Source organism: Petaurus breviceps, unplaced genomic scaffold (assembly GCF_028583685.1).
Source record: "Petaurus breviceps papuanus isolate PSGF00001 unplaced genomic scaffold, PetGlider_PUasm1.0 183, whole genome shotgun sequence".
NCBI lineage: Eukaryota > Metazoa > Chordata > Mammalia > Diprotodontia > Petauridae > Petaurus > Petaurus breviceps.
Genome location: NW_027185791.1, coordinates 16,131,668 through 16,150,460, shown reverse-complemented (window position 1 = coordinate 16,150,460; position 18,793 = coordinate 16,131,668). Strand labels below are relative to the sequence as shown.

The 18,793-nt window shown below is 39.0% G+C and overlaps 2 protein-coding genes and 1 non-coding gene across 6 annotated transcripts in view; 2 read left to right on the top strand and 1 right to left on the bottom strand.

The window, feature by feature from the left end:
* The window catches only part of RPS6 (ribosomal protein S6), a 63,187-nt gene extending 59,630 nt beyond the window's left edge, over positions 1–3,557 (top strand). For both annotated transcript variants that reach the window (XM_069087923.1, XM_069087924.1), the window contains exons 3-7: positions 270–401; positions 550–760; positions 1,212–1,358; positions 3,067–3,224; positions 3,434–3,557. In XM_069087923.1, coding sequence (XP_068944024.1) covers positions 270–401; positions 550–760; positions 1,212–1,358; positions 3,067–3,224; positions 3,434–3,529 — 744 coding nt within the window. In that variant the 3' untranslated portion in view covers positions 3,530–3,557. The remainder of the gene's footprint in view (positions 1–269; positions 402–549; positions 761–1,211; positions 1,359–3,066; positions 3,225–3,433) is intronic.
* A 601-nt stretch (positions 3,558–4,158) lies between these two features.
* On the top strand, positions 4,159–4,297 carry LOC138161179 (small nucleolar RNA SNORA48). The gene has a single exon (XR_011168301.1). It is a non-coding gene; the product is annotated as a small nucleolar RNA SNORA48 (small nucleolar RNA).
* Positions 4,298–5,420: 1,123 nt separating this feature from the next.
* The window catches only part of DENND4C (DENN domain containing 4C), a 135,018-nt gene continuing 121,645 nt past the window's right edge, over positions 5,421–18,793 (bottom strand). For all 3 annotated transcript variants that reach the window (XM_069087917.1, XM_069087919.1, XM_069087918.1), the window contains 5 exons: positions 17,416–17,661; positions 13,430–13,547; positions 11,170–11,320; positions 10,472–10,536; positions 5,421–10,261 (listed from right to left, as the gene is read on the bottom strand). In XM_069087917.1, the coding sequence (XP_068944018.1) occupies positions 10,125–10,261; positions 10,472–10,536; positions 11,170–11,320; positions 13,430–13,547; positions 17,416–17,661 (717 nt within the window). In that variant the 3' untranslated portion in view covers positions 5,421–10,124. The remainder of the gene's footprint in view (positions 10,262–10,471; positions 10,537–11,169; positions 11,321–13,429; positions 13,548–17,415; positions 17,662–18,793) is intronic.

Here is an 18,793-nt window from a genome sequence, read left to right as displayed (position 1 = left end):
ATTGCATGGGCGCCGGCCCGAGCGCCATGGCCGCCTCGGTGGAACGTGGCCAGAGGCCCGGGCGCCGCCGCTGCCTCCCGGTACAGGGCTCCTGTCGCTAAACTTGGTGCCCGAGGCCGCGGACGGCGGCGCGCGCTCAGAAGCAGGCCCGTGGCCGCGGGGGTCCTGGGGGGCCCATGCCGATAAAGGCCCCTCTTCCAGGTCACAGAGGCAGCGGGGGCGGGGCCGGCCCCCCCCCCATCCTTGACAGCTTGTTACTTTGTTTCCAGCTCAACATCTCCTTCCCAGCCACGGGCTGCCAGAAGCTCATCGAGGTGGATGACGAGAGGAAGCTGCGGACCTTCTATGAGAAGCGGATGGCCACCGAAGTGTCCGCCGACGCGCTGGGAGACGAGTGGAAGGTGGGATGAGGCTGGTGGCCTCTGGGCTCTGGGCTTTGTGACGTCTCTATCTGGATTTGGTTGTAGACAGGAAAGACTTTTATTCACCTTCTGATGAACCCTTGGGTGCCTACAGGTAAATAACGAACCGAACCGTTTTCCCCCCTAGGGTTACGTGGTCCGCATCAGTGGGGGGAACGACAAACAGGGCTTCCCCATGAAGCAGGGAGTTCTGGCCCACGGCAGGGTGCGCCTGCTGCTCAGCAAGGGCCACTCCTGCTATCGCCCGCGAAGAACCGGAGAGAGGAAGCGTAAATCCGTGCGGGGCTGCATCGTGGATGCCAACCTGAGCGTCCTCAACTTGGTGATTGTGAAGAAAGGTGAGCCTTGGCATTGTTTTCCTTGTTTTTGGTTACTCTAAGAAGCGCTTACAAGTTCATTTCATAATGACTGTCACTTGTTGTCCAGATGCTTTTTTCCCTTTATGGATCATATTTTACTCATTTTTACAGATTAAGAAACTGAGGCAAATCATTTGCCAAGGCTCAGATTTTTTCTTTTGTTCCTGTTCTCTGACTTGTGCCCAAATCTAGTAAATTGGTTGTAGTGAGTGAGCATTGTCCCCAAGAGCAGGTTTTAATGCAGTAGAATCATTGTTGAATTAGTCCAAAGGCATGTCAGTGATTTTAGTTTTTCAGTTAACCACCTAGGTTATCAGCTGAAGAATATAACCATTCTTCCAGTAGTAAGCAAAATCCATTACCATGTATGTGAGGAAGTTTGAAAATGTTTGCTTTTGGTATCATGATTTTCAACATTTTTGTCTTAAAGGTGAGAAAGATATACCAGGACTGACAGATACCACTGTACCTCGTCGCCTGGGGCCCAAAAGAGCCAGCAGAATCCGAAAACTCTTCAACTTGTCCAAAGAAGATGATGTTCGACAGTATGTTGTGAGAAAGCCCCTCAACAAGGAAGGTAGGGGCAGAGAGGATCTGCCATGTCCGGTCTCAAGATTACCATGTGCCCTGTTGAGTCTTCTGTATTAGGGAAATTAGGAGGCATACAATAAAATAGTAGTAGTTAGTGCATTAAGGTTTACAGAGTGCTTTGTTTGCTCTCATTTGACCCTTATTACCATGCAATGTCAGTGCTGTTTCCATTTTGTGGATTAGGGAACTGAGGCAAAATAAAATGTTAAATGACTTGTCTAGGGTCACACAGCTAGTGTCTGAGGCAGGATCCTGAACTCTGGTCTTACTCCCAAATTTAACGTCCTGATTGCCATGTAACCTAACTTGCCAAGTACAGCTCAAGACCTAGGATTGTTGTCAGCCATGGCTTTGTCTTTATGGGACAGTTAGGCCATGAGATCCCTCAGAATCCTATTAAGAGGAGATTTGAGTAAAAGGTTAAGGAAACTGATTTCTGCAGGGTCCTGGTCTGTTTGAATAGTGATGGAAGGAAATTGCTATAAAAAGTATGTGCCTCTGGATCTCTGTTTAGAAAAAAATAAACATTTTTAAAGGTGATACTGATAGAACTTGGGATCCTTCCAGGTGACTCCTGAATTGGTCTCAAAAAGTAACATTTAAAATATGGAATTCTTTTCTGCAATATATTTTAAAATCATTTAGTAAAAGTACCCTTTTGAGGTTTTTGGAGGGAAACTATGCTGTTTTCTAATGTGGCTTTTTTTTTTTTTTTTAAACAAGTTGTACTCAGAAAGGATTGAGAACCACACATAAGGCCTTCTGTATTGGGTTGTCTGGTTGGTGTACAGCTACACATTAGAAGTATAATTTTCTTGTACCTAACTTGTTTTTTAAAAAGGTTTCTGGTTTCAGGCAGTGGGGTTCCATCTGGCAAGATTGGAGTTTTCTCATGTAACCAGTAATGAAATTTAGACACAGATGTATGGCAAATTACTTCTTCCTGTTTGTTCATGGCTCCTTGATTTCATAAATTATGAGCAAAAGAGTATATTGAAAAATACAGTATGTATGGTACAGTTTTATTGAAGTGGCCTAGGACTACGAATTCTCCAAGACGGTTATTTTTAACTATGTTTACATAAAATCTATTTGAGTATGTTAATCAGTGAAGCTTTATCCAGCAATGAAATTCTCATATCTGGTTTTTAGTTTTCGTGTGATAAAAACGGATGATAGGAAAATAAACTATACTGATCCTGGGATTGAAATGATTATTTTACTGGTGGATTCTGGCCCCCCACCCCCTTTCAATTTTCTACTATAGATACTTTTAACAGCTGAAGGGCTTCCAATTTTTTCTTGTTCTTTATCTTTAGCTTAAAAAATCAGAAACCTCTAGTAATAATTTTGCCCGATTTTTTTTTTTTAGGGCTTCATTTGTAAATTGGTAAATATTGCCAGTTAAGGAGTACAATTACAATGAGAGATTCCTTACTTTAGAGATTTAAAAAATAGGGTGTAATCTGAATTACCCCTATTACAATTAGTGAAGTTTAAATGTATTATTTTGCTCTAGGTATTTTAAGTTTGTTGCTTATAAACATTTACTCATGAGAATAGCATTAAAATGCTTTTGGGTACCTTTCTATTTTAAATTCATATTAAAGGGAATAGGTCTTTAGGAGGCTGGAGTTTTAAACGACTTCCATGTCTAACAAGTGGCAACACTGATTAATTCTACTTCTCTGTAGGTAAAAAACCCAGGACTAAGGCCCCTAAGATTCAGCGCCTGGTGACTCCGCGTGTTTTGCAGCACAAACGCAGACGCATCGCTCTGAAGAAGCAGCGTACGCAGAAGAACAAGGAAGAAGCAGCAGAATATGCCAAGCTTTTGGCCAAGAGAATGAAGGTATGTTTGTACACGGCTTTTCTCAATTTCAGGAAGTCGTTTTTTTATCTTTTAGATAAGACAGGATAATGATGGTGGTGGTGATAATCTTATATAACTCATCACACTTGTTCATATGTGCACATCTGTTATCACAAAACACAACTTGTTACTCTAGTTCTTTCTACAAATAAAGTACATACATTTAATGTGGTTTTTTTTTTATTTAGGAGGCTAAAGAAAAACGACAAGAACAGATTGCCAAGAGACGTCGTCTGTCTTCCCTGAGAGCCTCCACCTCGAAATCTGAATCCAGTCAAAAATGAGTTAGAAATAAATAATTTTTGTCAAGTGGAGGCTTGGTTTTTGTTTTACTTTGTTTTTTAATTTGCAAAAAGCATAGATTTTGTGAATCATTTGCTATACCCACATCTCTTTCTCCTTGGTGGCTCTTAAGAAATTATACTTTTCCACTCCTTATTGCAAATTGGTTTCTATGCCCACCCACCATATTGTCTGGTCACCTACAGATGGCATTTCGGTATTTGTTATGGACCAATCCACTGCCTTCCACAGTTAACCACTGCTATTGGACACAACTTCAGACAAACAACACTCTTGGTACTAACTAGCCCCTTGTTCTTTTTTAAACAGCATGAGTATCTCCTAAATGGGGGCATGTATGCCTTTTTTCCCTTCTGATTATTTGTCATACATCTGCTAAAATGTCTGGGTGCTGCCACAGTCCTAGGGCTGATACATCAACACATGTACTTTTCTTCCTTAACACTAAGGCAGCTAGGAAGCACAATGAGTAGTGTGCTGGCCCTGGACTCAGGAGGAGCCGAGTTCAAAGCCAGCCTCAGACACGTGACACTCAGCTGTGTGACCTTGGGCAAGTTGCTTAACCCCAATTGCCTTGCCTTCTCCAAAAAACAAACGTCATGCCGACATACATCCCTGACACTGGGTAGAGAGACGCCTCTTTGGTGGTGTTATTCTCATGTCAGTCAGGGGCATAGCAGCAGTCCAAGTTCATCCCAGCTTGATGCTTTGCTTGGTGGCCACAGCTGGTTCATGCCCTGGGCACATAACTATCCACTGGTCTTAGGGAAAGAGTATTGATTATTAATATTATTTATGATTCTTAGAACCAATGAGATAACTTTAAAAGTTACATGGGGGAGGGGTGTTATATCTAAAGGTATTTGAACCCAAGGAGAATGCAAGGTTATGGACTATCAAGTTATTTTTTTAAATTAAGTTTTGTGTCTATTTTTAGTTTATGTCATTCATTTCCACAAGATTTTGAGTTACAAATTTTCTTCCTGTCTTAACTCTGCCCACCACCCCAAAACAGCAATCCCACTGTATACCCCTTCCCCCAATCTGTTCTCTCTGTCTCCAGTAGGGCAAAATGGATCTCTATACCCCAGAGCCCGTGTATCTTATTTCCCAGTCGCATGTAAAAAAAAAAAAAACTTAAGCATTTGATTTTATAATTTGGAATTCCAGATTCTTTCCCTTCCTCGTCACCTACTCTTACTGGAAAGGTAATTCAATATAGGTTGTGCATGTGTAGTTATACAAAACGTTTCCATTGTGGATATATTGTGAAAGACTTTCCCTCCATTCTATCCCTCCCCCCACTTGTTCTATTCTCTCCTTTGACCCTGTTAAAACAGGCTGTATAGTTGTATAATGCAGAAAAAGGTATCAGGGGCTATGGGACGTTTCTGTATTATGTCCTCTCAATTTTTCGCTGAAATAGTGTACCATTCTTATTCCCGAACATCTCAAACGTTCGTTTTTTCTATTGTTTCAGTCATGTCTGATTCTTCATGACCCCACTAGGGTTTTCTTGGCCAAGATACTGGAGTGGTTTGCCATTTTCTCCAGCCCATTTTACAGAAGATGATAGTAAGGCAAACAGGGTTAAATGATTTCCCCAGGGCCACATAGCTAGTAAAACTATACAACTATAGTTGAACTCTACATCCTACCCCAATTATCTGCAGGGAGCCCTTTACATTTCTTCACTATAAGGAAAAGTGCAAGAGACCAGCCCAGCTTTAACACAGCTACCAAGGCTCGATTGTCAGGCTCTGAAAGAGCAAGGATGAAGTGAATAGTTTCTGTCAAAAATCTGAAAGCTGTGAGAACTCTTCCATTCTAAGCAATAAAATGGGTCTTTAAGAAAATCAAATGCCAGAAATATAAATAATTTATAAACTTTATTCTGAGAAATGCATTAACAAGCTTTCTTTTATAGTCTGAGATCTATACAAAATACACAAAGCACCCTTCTGAGAAATTTGTCAAAGCATAGTTAATATGATGCAACAGATAATTCACAAAGCCTTGGAAACCAGGAGAAACCGGTTACAGTAGCAGAAAGCTTTCCAACAAATTGATAATTTATTCATCTTATTTCATCCTTATTGGAGTACAATTCGTTTCCAGAAAGGATTTCAATGTGCTTTGTGTCAATAGGAAACAATCCCTTTTTTTTGTACCACTGAAATGATGCAGAAAGAAACAGTATTACAGCCTTATAAAATATGCACCAAAGTAGTTTAATGACAACTTCATACTCAATTTCACCATTTACTGTCTTAAAAGGCACCTTTGGTGTTAAGTGATTAAGTGAAAGTTTATTTGCTAATTTTAAAGTATGAGTTTTCAATTAAGTCTAAATCTATAAATGTCCTAAGATAAATTTCTTAAAACAAGGTTGCTATAAGAATACCAGGCCCAATCACTCCTTGCAACACATTTATATTGCAGTGAACTGGAAAAGAAAAAATATTAGTCTACATAACAAGTTACATAACATCCCTTACAAATAGAGCATTCCTAGAATTCCCAAGTGTGACATGGATTACAAACTTTACACCAGTTCTTTGGCTTGAACGCTACGGAAAATTATGATGCTCTGAAGTTACTACTATTATAGTAATTTTTCAGATTTATAACCTGAGCCTCACACTAAAACTAAGAGGAAACAAGACTTATTATGGCTTAACTGACTAGGCTTTTATCAGAACTGCTGAATAGCACTTTTCTTACCAGGGATATCTATATATATATATATATATATATGGTCTTCACTTAATTTGCTGTTAAAAAATTGATGTCAATCCTGAAACCAATTTCACATGGAATAATGTCACTAATTTTCCTTTTCAGAAATGTGATATCAATGTAAGGATAAACAAGGCTGTAAAGATACTTATAAGCAAAACCTACCAGGCTGTTTAAGCTAGTTAACTGCGAGCTGCTGTTTGTCACTTAGATATTAAGGAGCTAATGGTAACAACCAAATCCTCTTATTTGAACAGCAGCTGTGACCTCATTCTGTCGGCCTCTCAGTGAGGGGCAGTACAGAGTGGTGGAATTGGAGTCAGGATACCCAGGCTCAAATCTCAGTTCCAACACTTCAGCTTCATGACCAGTAAGTCATCCCATATCTAAAATGGGCATAGTTCTTAAATGTGCCTGAAAATGATGTGATGGAAAAGGTTTCGAAATATAAAGTGCCCAAGAAAATGGTAGCTAATATTTATTAATTTCAATATATTATGGTTCATAAGATTTTCATCCCAATGTCAGTAAAGCACTTTGCAGCCTTTAAAGCACTATACCAATCAATAGCAACAATCCTCTCAACTGGACTGTGAAAGGATTACTCTTACAGATGAGAAAATGTATGCCTAATGCTATTCAAGCTATTGAGTCTCAGAGGCAGGCTTTGGACCCACATCGCCTTACTCTCAGTATCCAGACTTTCCCCCACCATACCAGAATGCCTCTAACTATCAGGGCCTTTCCACTAAAGTAATGAGGTCTTCAATAAATATGACAAAGTGAATTCATTTGACTTAATTCCACGTGCCATGAAGCCCATATTCATCTCAGAGTAGAGACTGAGGGGACATCGTCCCCTCACCACCTCTAAACCTAGATGAAGAGAGAGAGAGCCCCATCAATTGGAGAACTGAGCTGGTGATTTTTGGTAATCTGATATCAATAGAGGACTTAATTGAAAATGCTCTAAGCTATCTGTAGAAACAGGATACACCATAGCATTGAAACTTAGCATCTGAAAATCATTTATTAATTGGGTCTTTCATTCCAGAAGAGGAATTTCAAAAAGGTTTTTTCTTGTGGCTTGTTTCATTATCTTTGTGCCAACCCCAATCCTATGCTTTACGAACCTGTGCTGAAATATATTTTTATGTTAAAAGAGAAGCCATGGAAAAACAGTGACAGGATAATGGATGGTTCAGACGAAGTTACTCTGAGATTCATTATTTTGATACTAAAAAAGCCAACTTTGTCTGCGTAAGTCATATAACTACTTAAGCATCTTTTTCTGCAGTTATGAAACCTAAATTATCTAAATATGAAGAACTAGACTAGTTCTACAATTCTAATAGTGATAACGATATTTACTTTCAATGCTTTAAAATAACAAATACCAAAAATGTATTATTGTTCAACAATCCAGATAATTGGAAAAATTACTTTCAGTAGTCTTCAAGACTTCATTTCATACAGTGTTTTTTTCTATCTCTGGTAGTCAATTAAATACAAATAAAACAACCATAAAAACTATTATTCAGGGTTAACTAGGTTGGAGGAGGGGACACAAGTCTTTTTATTTTTTTTTCCAACAGAAAATCTGCAGAGGTGACAACATCAAGGATATTACTATAAATTTACAGGATCTTTTTCTCACTAGGTATACTGAAAAAGCCTCAGAAAAAAATTTTAAAAGGCAGATCAGCAGAGTCAAGCAAACAGATGAATTCTGAATTCAAAATCAGGGATTCTGAAAGAAAGGAAGCAGCAGGAGGTTTTGTTAATGTAAATTAAAAAAACACTAGGGCTTAGACTCAGGTGACATCTTTAAAGATAGGTAATCTCAGAGTAAACACAGCAAGTTATGAAAAAAAACTCAGATGAGTTAGACTATTGCCTAAAAATATTTCATCTTGAAGTTTTAAAAATGTTAGCCAAATACTTAAATCTTTTATTACAGTATAACTTAACTTGGGGCATCAGTCATGGATTAATGTTCAAGGTAATTTCTGTCAGATTTTTTTCAAATCAGGAGAAAGGAAAAACGAATCCCGAGTCATATTAAAATTAAGGGACAAATAGAAAAACAAACCTGAATCGCCAAAGATGACAAATAACGTAACCCTACTCCCTTCAGAAGCCTGAAAACACACACAGAACCCAGCGTGCAGGCTGAAGAGGGTTTTGTCCATTCTAATCATCTTCCTAACGCTCCCTTTACTGTGTCGAAGGCTCTAAGTCCAATAACACAAAGTATAGCATTTCATAGCGAGTTAATTCCGAATGCCTTTTGTCATTAAATGTGACTAAGTATTACAAACCGAAATGACTGAGAGAAAAACTAGGGCTAAACAGCAAAAATACATCCTCTACACAAATAGTGCAAAATAGGTTTTTGAAAAGTAATGGTTATGAAAACTTGAGTCATGTCACCTGTTTAACAGTCTCCGTATTACATGTAATTTCTGACATAAGATTGTGCCACCAGCACTCAACAATACCTGAAACTCGTGTCCTGCATTGGTGTTAAGCTGATAAACCCAGAATGGAAATAGTACAGTGATTATAGGGTCATTGAAACAGAATCCACACTGGGTGGAAGGCAGGTTTGTGCTTTTCAGTTACACCATTCACAAGTGCCTCTTTGGAAGCAAATGCTTTCTTTACTCATCTGCAGTGGTTCCCGGAAATTCGGACTGATCTTAATATCAATCAACAGGAAACATATTAGTCCCACAAAGGAAGCTAAGGCGAACACACTTGACAAGGTGTGTTTTTCATAGAAGGCATATAAGGTATCACAAAATGCTAAGTGAGGCATGTGAGGTCATGATTTTTCTTAAATCTATTGACTATAAGAAGCTCAAAAGCTTTAACTTTTAAGACTTAATTCATTCAGCTTGTAAAAAAATATATACACATGCACACTTAGGATCATGTGCATGCAAATCTACAAGTACTAACTTTCAAACATTACAAATATTAAACTTCCATTTGCAGTGCAAGGTATCCCACAGGTTTAAAAAAAAAAGTGACTGAGGTGTGCCTGAAAGGGAGGAATTCAGGCCAAAGGGCAAAGTTTTGTCTTTTTTAAGGATCAAGTTCCAATTAATTTTGTAAATTATTACGAAACCTAGATTCAAATTCATTTAAACTACCTAATTAGATGGTAAAAATATTTTCACCTTCAGAGTAAGTAAGTGATCTTGGTACCAGGAAGGAGTAAAAAGGGGAAGGGAACTGGATATCAGGTGTATAACATTCCATCAAAAAAGAATCTATAAACAAAGAGTGAAAGCCTATATGAAATTTAAAATAAAGCCAGTGGCAGGGCACTTCTCAGAGTTTCAGAAAATTGTGACTAGTAGTAACTACAGCCCAGTTTGTGAGCAGTCAGCAATTCACTGGCCATGAGACCCTTTCAGAAAGTTGTATTGCAATGTGCAATCTAAGAGTTTTAATAAATATATACACTTATTATATAGGCTGCATATGCATACATCGACAGAGACACACAAGTATGTACACACAAAATGCACTTTTCTCTGGGTCTTGCTCCCAGAATTGGGCTAGTTAGTTTCCCTTGGGACTTGAGAGATTTACAGTTACTTTTCCCAACTTTGAAAAAATCCAAAGAACTTTTTTGTCAGGAGAAACAAAAGAAATAATTTTAAAAAATCAAGAGACTCTCAACTGCAACACACAGGCCATGAGCTGCAGGTCTGTCAGGAATATACCGCACACTGGCAGATTGTCAGCAGTTCTCAGGAGTCTGAATCAACACCTGAATGTCTCCAGGACTGACGTGTGCTGTCAAAGTTCAAAGTCATCCCTTATTTAAATGAGAGGTGCTCCAAAACATTTCCTGCACCACTCCACGCTGAGACTTGGGGGAGCGTCAATTCTCTGCATCTTTCCTAGAACCTCTGAGGATAGACTCTTATATGCAAGTTCATATTCGTTGTCAAAAGCCTCTGAAAGACATTAAAAAAATTATTTTAATGTTTTTTTTTAAAATGAGCAATATTATTAAAGAAAATATTTAAGTTATTTAAAGCAGAACTATAGCACATTTGGGGTGTCAGGCTACAAATTAACATTGCAAAACTATTTTTTGGACAAATTAAACAATTTAACTCCACTGTTCAAAATAAATGCCCTAAGGCTCAATTATACCAACTTACCAATATCAATGTTTTCTCTCCCAAGAGACACCAATGACAAAAAGAGGATTTCTCTGTATAAACTCCTGTGAAGAAATAAGAATGTATGCAGACAATGAGAAGTAGTAGGCTTACCCCGCTTGTCTGTAAACATCGCCAGCAGATGATCTGGAACTTCTGCACATCCATCTGCTCATTGCTCCCACAGAGGGAGCTCCCACACGTTAGGAGGGGAAGGCCAGAAGAATGGCTATGGCAGAGGCAGGGATCTCCGGCCTCCACACCAAACCCCATCTCCCGTTAGAAGCCATTGGGAAGGAGTTGACAGGCAACACAGGGCAAGTGGATTTTCAATGATCATTTTCAATTTCCTTTGTAAATGAACTTCTTTATTTTGCTAAAATCAAATTTACTCCCTCAAAACATGTACTTTTCTTTAGTACTTGAAGGATATATGTACACACAACTTTAGACAAAACATTTTTTTGTTTTTTTTGCTTTTTGGAGGGCAACTGGGACTAAGTGACTTGCCCAAGGTCACACAGCTAGTTTTTTTGTGTTAAGTGTCTGAGGTCAGATTTGAACTCAGGTCCTCCTGAGTCCAGGGCCAGTGCTCTATTCACTGAGCCACCTAGCCGCCCCCCTAGCTATCCAATACTTTTAAGATATATCAGAAAATTATCCTGAGAGTATGGAATTAGAAAACGATGTCTGATTACCTTTGTCGTTTTACATCTGGCTTCACCTTCTGCAGAAGAAGATTGATAGGTTTCAGAACATCATTATGTTGAATGCTCTGCCTGATGTTCTCTGCTAAAGTGTTTGTGGCCTGCTGGTCTTCTGGTACTGAGGATGCTTTCTTCTCTGAGTCTGCGAAAGCGAACACACAGCATAAGCGTCATTTAGAAATTTTATCCCAAGGCTTTTTTCTAAAGTGTTTTTCACTCCAATTTGGGCTCCTCTTACATGCCTTGTCTAACTACACCAACCCCACTTTGACAACACCTTAATATTTATGCAAACAGCTTGTACTATATCCAAGCACTTCTTAAAATATTGCTCTAAAAACAATTCTCTAGTTGATTGATGTTGTTTCCTCTCCCCCAAAAGATTATAAACTCAAAAAAGGGTCGAGTATGTATCTATTTTAAAAATGCTACATGACCCTCTTCTGAAAAAACAAAAAACTAGTATAGGGCTATTCATATAACTTCCACCACATGCTAATTAAACACTCAATATTTAAATATTTATCTTGATGTATTTTACATACTTACATTTTACTTAAGCTGCCAGATATCCTTCTAAATGCCTTTAAGAATAAGGTCATTTCAGGGGACTTTACTTAAAGCTAAAATCTTTTCATTCTTGAGAACCTTTACTCTATTTTTTTTTTTAAAAGCAATTGGGGTTAAGTAACTTGACCAAGGTTACACGGCCAGTTCTTTTTTGTGTGAGTGTTAAGTATCTGAGGCCGGAACCGAACTGGGTCCTCCTGACTCTGGGGCTGGTGCTCTTACTCATGTACCACCTAGCTGCCCCTCTTTACTTTATTTTTTAAAATGCAGCGGTGAACCCAAAAGAACTTGAGCGTAACATAAGTGTTTTCTTCAAAAATAATTTATGAAGTCAAGAAAAAAAAGCATTCATGGAGGAATTTCAAGGCAAAAAAACTTTTAATATATTTTCTATGGCTGGGAGTAGTTAAAAACTGCCTCAGAAATACTTTATGGATGTTTTTCTCTTCCCTATATTTATTCTTACAAAAACAATCTTTTTTTTTTCAAATCCTGTCATCTCCAGGAACAAGAATTTACATGATTTGGTCTAAATAAACCGCTTTCATGTCACTGAAACTAACAATTGCTATAAAAGCAGATAATTTCAAACCTTGATAGCATACTAGAATTTGTAGGTATGAAACTCATACTTTACCAGCTGATTAATTTTAAGGGCAAGAGTCAGTTTTTCATCAAAAGTAGGGAAGTATACTGGAAAGAATGACGATTCTGAGTCAGAAAACCTAGGTCTACTAATTACCAGCTTTATGGCAATGGCGAGCAAAGTTGCTTCATCTCTCATGTTTCATTTTCTACAGGTGACGCCTGACAAGAATACTTGCACTATCTACCCCACAAGTGTTGATGGCATTATGTCACTGGATCCTCACAAGATGCCTTTATGACCATGGAAATTTTAGCTCATATCACCAAACTTTGATGTTTCAAGAATATGTGACTTAAGTGGTCTCTCCTGCCTGATACTGGATGCAAGACCTCAATTCCCAAGTAAAGGGTTTCATGAGTAACTCAAGTCAAAAAGCACCAAGCATCTACTATATGCCAGGTGTTATGTTAAGTACTGGGAATACAAAGAAAGGTAATAAGGAGGTCCCTGCTCTCAGGAGCTTCACAGTCTGACGGGCAAACGACTGTGTAAGTAAGCTATGAGGAGGATGCACCAGAGACCAGTGGTCTCCTAGCAACAAGCTTCTCTCACGGGCCATGGCGGTCCTGAGACAACCAGCATAAGACGCCATCAACGCCTGGTCCATCCTACCATCTTGCTGATGACTGCGGCTGCTTGTGCCTCACTGGGGCACCTTCTCCATCTGGTACCGAGCTAAGACTTTAGCAGAGCAGTATTATAACAAGATTCCAAACTAACAGCTTTGTCACAGAAATTAGAATCCAGAAACCATCGAAGTGAGCCTGACCACAGTGCTGATCCTACATAAACACTGACTTCTCCATAAACAAACTAAGACAGAAAAGGGCCCAACTCGAAGGACATCAAGCCCATCTACTTCATGAAACCTTTTTCAACTCTACTGAGGCTTGACATGTAGTTCAAAGTTTCTGCACAATGGATGATTTCAGTTGAATAGCTAACAATACCAAATTCGACCTGAAACAGATATAGAAAAAGAACTAAATTGGAAACAGTGATGCTTCTCTCCTAGAAGACTGATCTACTTACTGAAGTTCCTCCAAGAAACATACAAGGGCTCTCCAGGCTCTTGATGAAGGTTGATGTTGTCCCATAGTAACTGAATATACACTAGTTTGCTGTCTTGGGACAGAGATGAAAGAGGAAGCTAAAAGCAAATTGAAAGAAAGTATTAGTCACACTGTGAGAATAGCAAAGTTCAACAATAATTCAATTCAATGAAAAATTTATTCACTGGAGAAGAGTTCACAAGGCAAAAACCTGGGACTGAGGAAACGCAGGCCTGCTGAGCTCGGATCCAAACTTCTGCCTCTAACCCTTTCCATAATACCATGCTTTGTCTTTGGAAGGGGAATAAGGCATATTAAGCTGATAGGCTGAAAAAGGCCGAAAGGAGAAATCTCTGGGTGTTACAGACTTTAGGCATGAACAAAGTGCCGAGTTCCAAAAGTTATGAATGGCAGAAAATATAATAAATTTGTGCCGAACTTTACTTATCATGCTACTTAAGCTTCATTTAACAGCTGAAATGACTCTTCATTTTCTAATGTGCTGATTTGTTTCTATGACTTTTAATAGAAATGGAAAAATTACCATGATGTGGCACAGACAATCAAAGTTTACGTTTTACTATGGTGAACTCAAGGCATGCCAATTTTGTTGTATTTCTAGATAAGTTTGTTATAGCTGTTGTTTGAAGTAAGAAGGCTATTAGGCTGCTTTAAGAGAAACACAGTAACCAGAACTAGGGAAGGACAAAGTTATTCCATTCAGTTCTGGCTGTCACATTTTCGAAATGGGTACTGATGAGCTAGAGTGTCTTGCGAGGGTGACCAGGACAGTGAAGGGCTTCTAGATAATAGGTGTCAAATACTATGTGCAAAAAAACAGATGACAGTCCTTGTGCTCAAGGAGTTCCCAGTGTAATGGGGGAGACAACAAATATAAATAATCAAGCTATACATAGGATAAAATGGGAATTAACAACAGAAGGAAGGCACTACAATTAAGAGGGGGTGGGAAAGGCTTCCTGTAGGAGGTAGGATTTTAGCTAGGACTTAACGGAAGCCAAGGAAGGCAGCAGGCAGAGATGAGGAGGAAGCACATTCCAGGTATAGGGGCTAGTCAGAGAAAATATCTGCAGACGAGAGGGAGGAGGCCAGCGTCGCTGGATCAAAGATCTATGTGGCTGGGAAGGAGCTATCAGAAGCCTGGAAAGGTGGAGGAGGCCAGCTTAGGAAGGCCTTTGGATGCCATTTTGTATTTGATCTTGGTGGTGAGAGTTGAGGTTGATTAGCGGCAGTAAGGACCCAGTTGAAGTTATGTAACATCGTCACAATGGATCCAGTCAGAACAGATGTGTGATTTTCTCCTTCTTTATTTAGAAACACACCTGCAGGAGCAAAGACAGCAAATGGCAGGAGTAACCCAAGTCTGAGGCTTGGCAGAGTGTAATCAGCAGAATAATAGAGGTGAGAACTCAAGAGAGGCAGACAGTATAGGGTTAAACTGGTTTACCAAGAGGTCAACATGTAATAAAGAGAAGAGAGTGTGTCTAAAAGAGGGGTTTGGCAAAGAAAGACAGAGGAGGAGGTGAAAAAGCCAACAGACTGGTGATCACAGAGGACTTGACACCCCTACATATGGAGGTGTTCCATTTCTGGGTGATCACAGGCTCAGGGGCATGACGTTCTTTGTGCCTGGCTGAGGTGTGGTGGAGGGGCACTCAGGGAAGGGAGCAGGCTGAGGAGCTGAGGTTAGGGTGTGGGATGGAGAATCTATGTGTAAACACTGAAGTCTCCAGTATGAACGAAGGAGTTAGTACATGGCTCACAATCTTTGTCACTTCTGTCTTCCTTGCTGGCTGTATTTTTTAAATCTTTATTGTATTCCTGCTGTCAGTCATTGCAAAGGAATCTGTTCATGTCTGGAGTTGTTTGTAGGAACGCTTCAAGAGATTCTTTTACTAAAAAGTCATCTCTTTTCATGGGTGACTGGATATGTCACTTCAGGCTGCATTTTTGACCTCCTTTACTCTTCATGTAACCCCATTTCCTTCTGTGATTTCTGGTGGGTGCATAACAGTCTAGTGCTATTTGAAACTTCCTTCCTTAAAATCTAAAGGTCTTTCTCCCGGTCACTTAAGAATTTGTTCATCAACAGAATCAAGAAATTTAACCACTCTATGTCTTGGAAATATTTTTCTGGAGAGCTGTGGTTTCTGACAATTGATACTCCGACTCCCATCCCCTGCATTCAGAAGTTCTGGGCAGTTTTCTTGTATTATTTCTTGCATTACATGATTTAGAATTTTGAACTTACATTTTTCTGGCAGACTTATAATGCTTAAGTTTTTTTTAAAAATTTCTTTATTTTAAATTTTTTTCTTTTGTTTTTTTTTTTTTTTTTTGCTTTTTGGAGGGCAATTGGGGTTAAGTGACTTGCCCAAGGTCACACGGCTATTTTTTGTGTTAAGTGTTTGAAGCCAAATTTGAACCCAGGTCCTCCTGACTCCAGGGCTGGTGCTCTATTTATTGCGCCACCCAACCACCCCAAATGATCAACTAACTTTTTTTTGGAGGGCAACTGGGGTTAAATGACTTGCCCAAGGTCACACAGCTAGTTTTTTTTTGTGTGTGTGTTAAGTGTCTGAGGCCGGATTTAAACTCAGGTCCTCCTGACTCCAGGGCTGGTGTTCTATTCACTACTCCACCTAGCCACGCCTGCTTGTGTTCTTTTAAAATTACTTCATTTATATGTGTTTGCCTTCCTGATCAACTGCTGTACCTTGGTTTCTTTGGAGAGATTCACCACCATGGATTTGAGTTTTTTCTGTCCTGCCCTATGTGGGTCATTAATTCTGTTTTCTTGATTCTTTTTTCTCTCTTGAACCATTTAGCAATATTTTTCTGCAGTTTCATGCTTTCTTGGGAATCCAGAGAGTCCTTGACCTCATCAGGTATTGATCTTTTATCTTGCAATGTTCGTTTGCAGACATCTAGGACTTGTTTAGACGTCCTACATGGTATCTCCCCTTCTATTAATTAACAGCTTCTTTTTGGTTTTATCTGTTCAAGACTTGTAGCTGAGCCGTCTTCCTTTTGAAACCTTCGGGAGATTTGTCTTCTTTCTTTCTATTACCCTACCACTCACTTTCTGCCTCCTTCCCCTTTGAAGGCAGATCCCTGAGGGGATGGAACTCGAAGCCATCTCAGCCTCTACCATGACGAGGAATTCACTTTTCACCAGCCTCAGTCTCTGACCCAGAAACGACTTCCGTTTTATCCATTCTGCTTTTCCTCAGGCTTGGCGGAGCTCCACGCATGCTGGCGCCTTGCCCCAGTTTCCTCTTTTCCTTAGTTTTTGACTAAGCACTGCTCAGGACAGCCAGTAATGCGAGGCAGAGTAAGCTGCTGCTTCCCTGTAGCTCCAGCTCTTCCACACGGTGGTGTGACTTCTGTTACTCGCTGCCTCACAGATGTCTGGGCACAAAGCTACTGGTGTCACGGTACAGCCAGGGGTACTAAGTGAGCAGCCCAGGTCTTCTCTGCTCTTATTTTGTCAGGCTGTTACCACGTTAGGCATCCTGGACAGCAGTCAGCTCTAACTGCTTTACCTCTTGGGTGTAATTCTTGTTCTGTTTTTTTGTTTTGGTTGTTTTTACCTTTTAGAGGGCAACTGGGGTTAAGTGACTTGCCCAAGCCTATCTAAGTCAATTCATTTTATCAGCTAGTTTCAACAAAAATCCAATCTGATATAACCTAGAATTTACTTACGGAATGACACGGGAAAGAACAATAAAAATTAAAATAAACCATACCCCTATTTATTCTGCAATTATAAACCACTCCTTCAAAGCTATTTATTTCTTTACTAATTCTTAAAAAGATTTTTCATGGGTCAAAATAGAATTATCTTATAATGTCTGTATTACCTAAGCATCTCATTGACTTCCTTAGGTTTTCACAATTGCCATCTCTTTTAATGTAGCCTGATGGAACCAAGTTGGCACCTACCTGTACTCCTTTATTACAATGTTCAGATGTGAGGATCAGTCCTGGTAAATTGCTAGGAAGGTCCAAACGTCTAAAATACCAAACCAGATTCCAGAAAATAATTGGATGTTGATTGATGAATGAAGATGTGTGAATCACCTGATCTCCTTCATTCTCCAACAGAGATTCAAGCTCTTTACGAAGAACTAATGGACTCAAGTAGGGCACAGAAACAGGGGAGGGGTTGGGTCTCTTCCTTAAAGGGTCCTTGCAGTGATGGGGGGGAAAAAGCCAAACAGAAAATTGTTTAGGTCTTTATCTTACACTTTTTACTGACAAAAACTCAATTATACACTATGTTCTTATACCATCATGTAACATATATTTTAGAGGTTTCAAGAAATTAATACAATGATGAAAAGCTTTTAAAAATAAATGTGCTTTGTACAAACTAAATGTTTAAGCTTTTATAAATATATTTTAAACTATTCACCAAATCTCCCATTGTTTTTTTTAAATAATCAACTTATCAAATGCATTACAAGGAGGAAAATGAAGATTACATATGAAAATATGAACGTTATAAAAAGTTTTTTTAAATTTATGTTAAATTTAACAAAGAACAGTTCTCCGTGTCAGCTTGTGAATCCGTCTGCACTGCTCTGTTTTCTCTTTTTTCCTATTACTGATGCTCTCTTCCTGCCTTTCTTTCTAAAGAACCTCCGCCGCTGTCCAGCTCTTCACAACAGAGCCTTCTCACACCTCCTCCCTCCACTACAAGACCCTCATTTTTTTTAAATAATTAAAGGAAATACTAAATTTCAGTTAGTGGGGTAAAAAGATGTACATTTTTTTTCTCATCCAAATTCATGAACTCTTTGAAACCGTGTTTTTGCAAAATGCTTGCATTTTGAGATGCTTCCCCATTACTCTCAAAATTATGAGTGTAATTCAAAGCACAGTTTATGTCAATTCATATCACAGCTTGAGACAGGCTGTGACACAAATTCGTGCTATTCCTTAATTATACTTTACTCCTTCCGTCATTTGATTTACACTTTATTAAAATTTTATAAAATAAAGAGCTCATATGTTGAGGAGTATGATATGCAACAATTGGAACTAAGCTAAATTTTGAACCAAAAGGAGGAAAAATGGAAGAAAATAGCTTTCTCCTCTAAATGCAATATATGAAATTCTCAAATTTACACTTTTTATCAATACAAAGTTTAAATAAACATAGATATATTCAAGTTTCTGACAAAGAGAGGGCCCAAGTGGCAGAAATCGTAAGAGTGACTGAAATCAAAGTCATATGGACAGATCAGTTAATGTTTTCTAAAGAAGTATTCCTCAAACATGGCTTCTTATGAAAAATTATGTGGTGCTTCACTATACA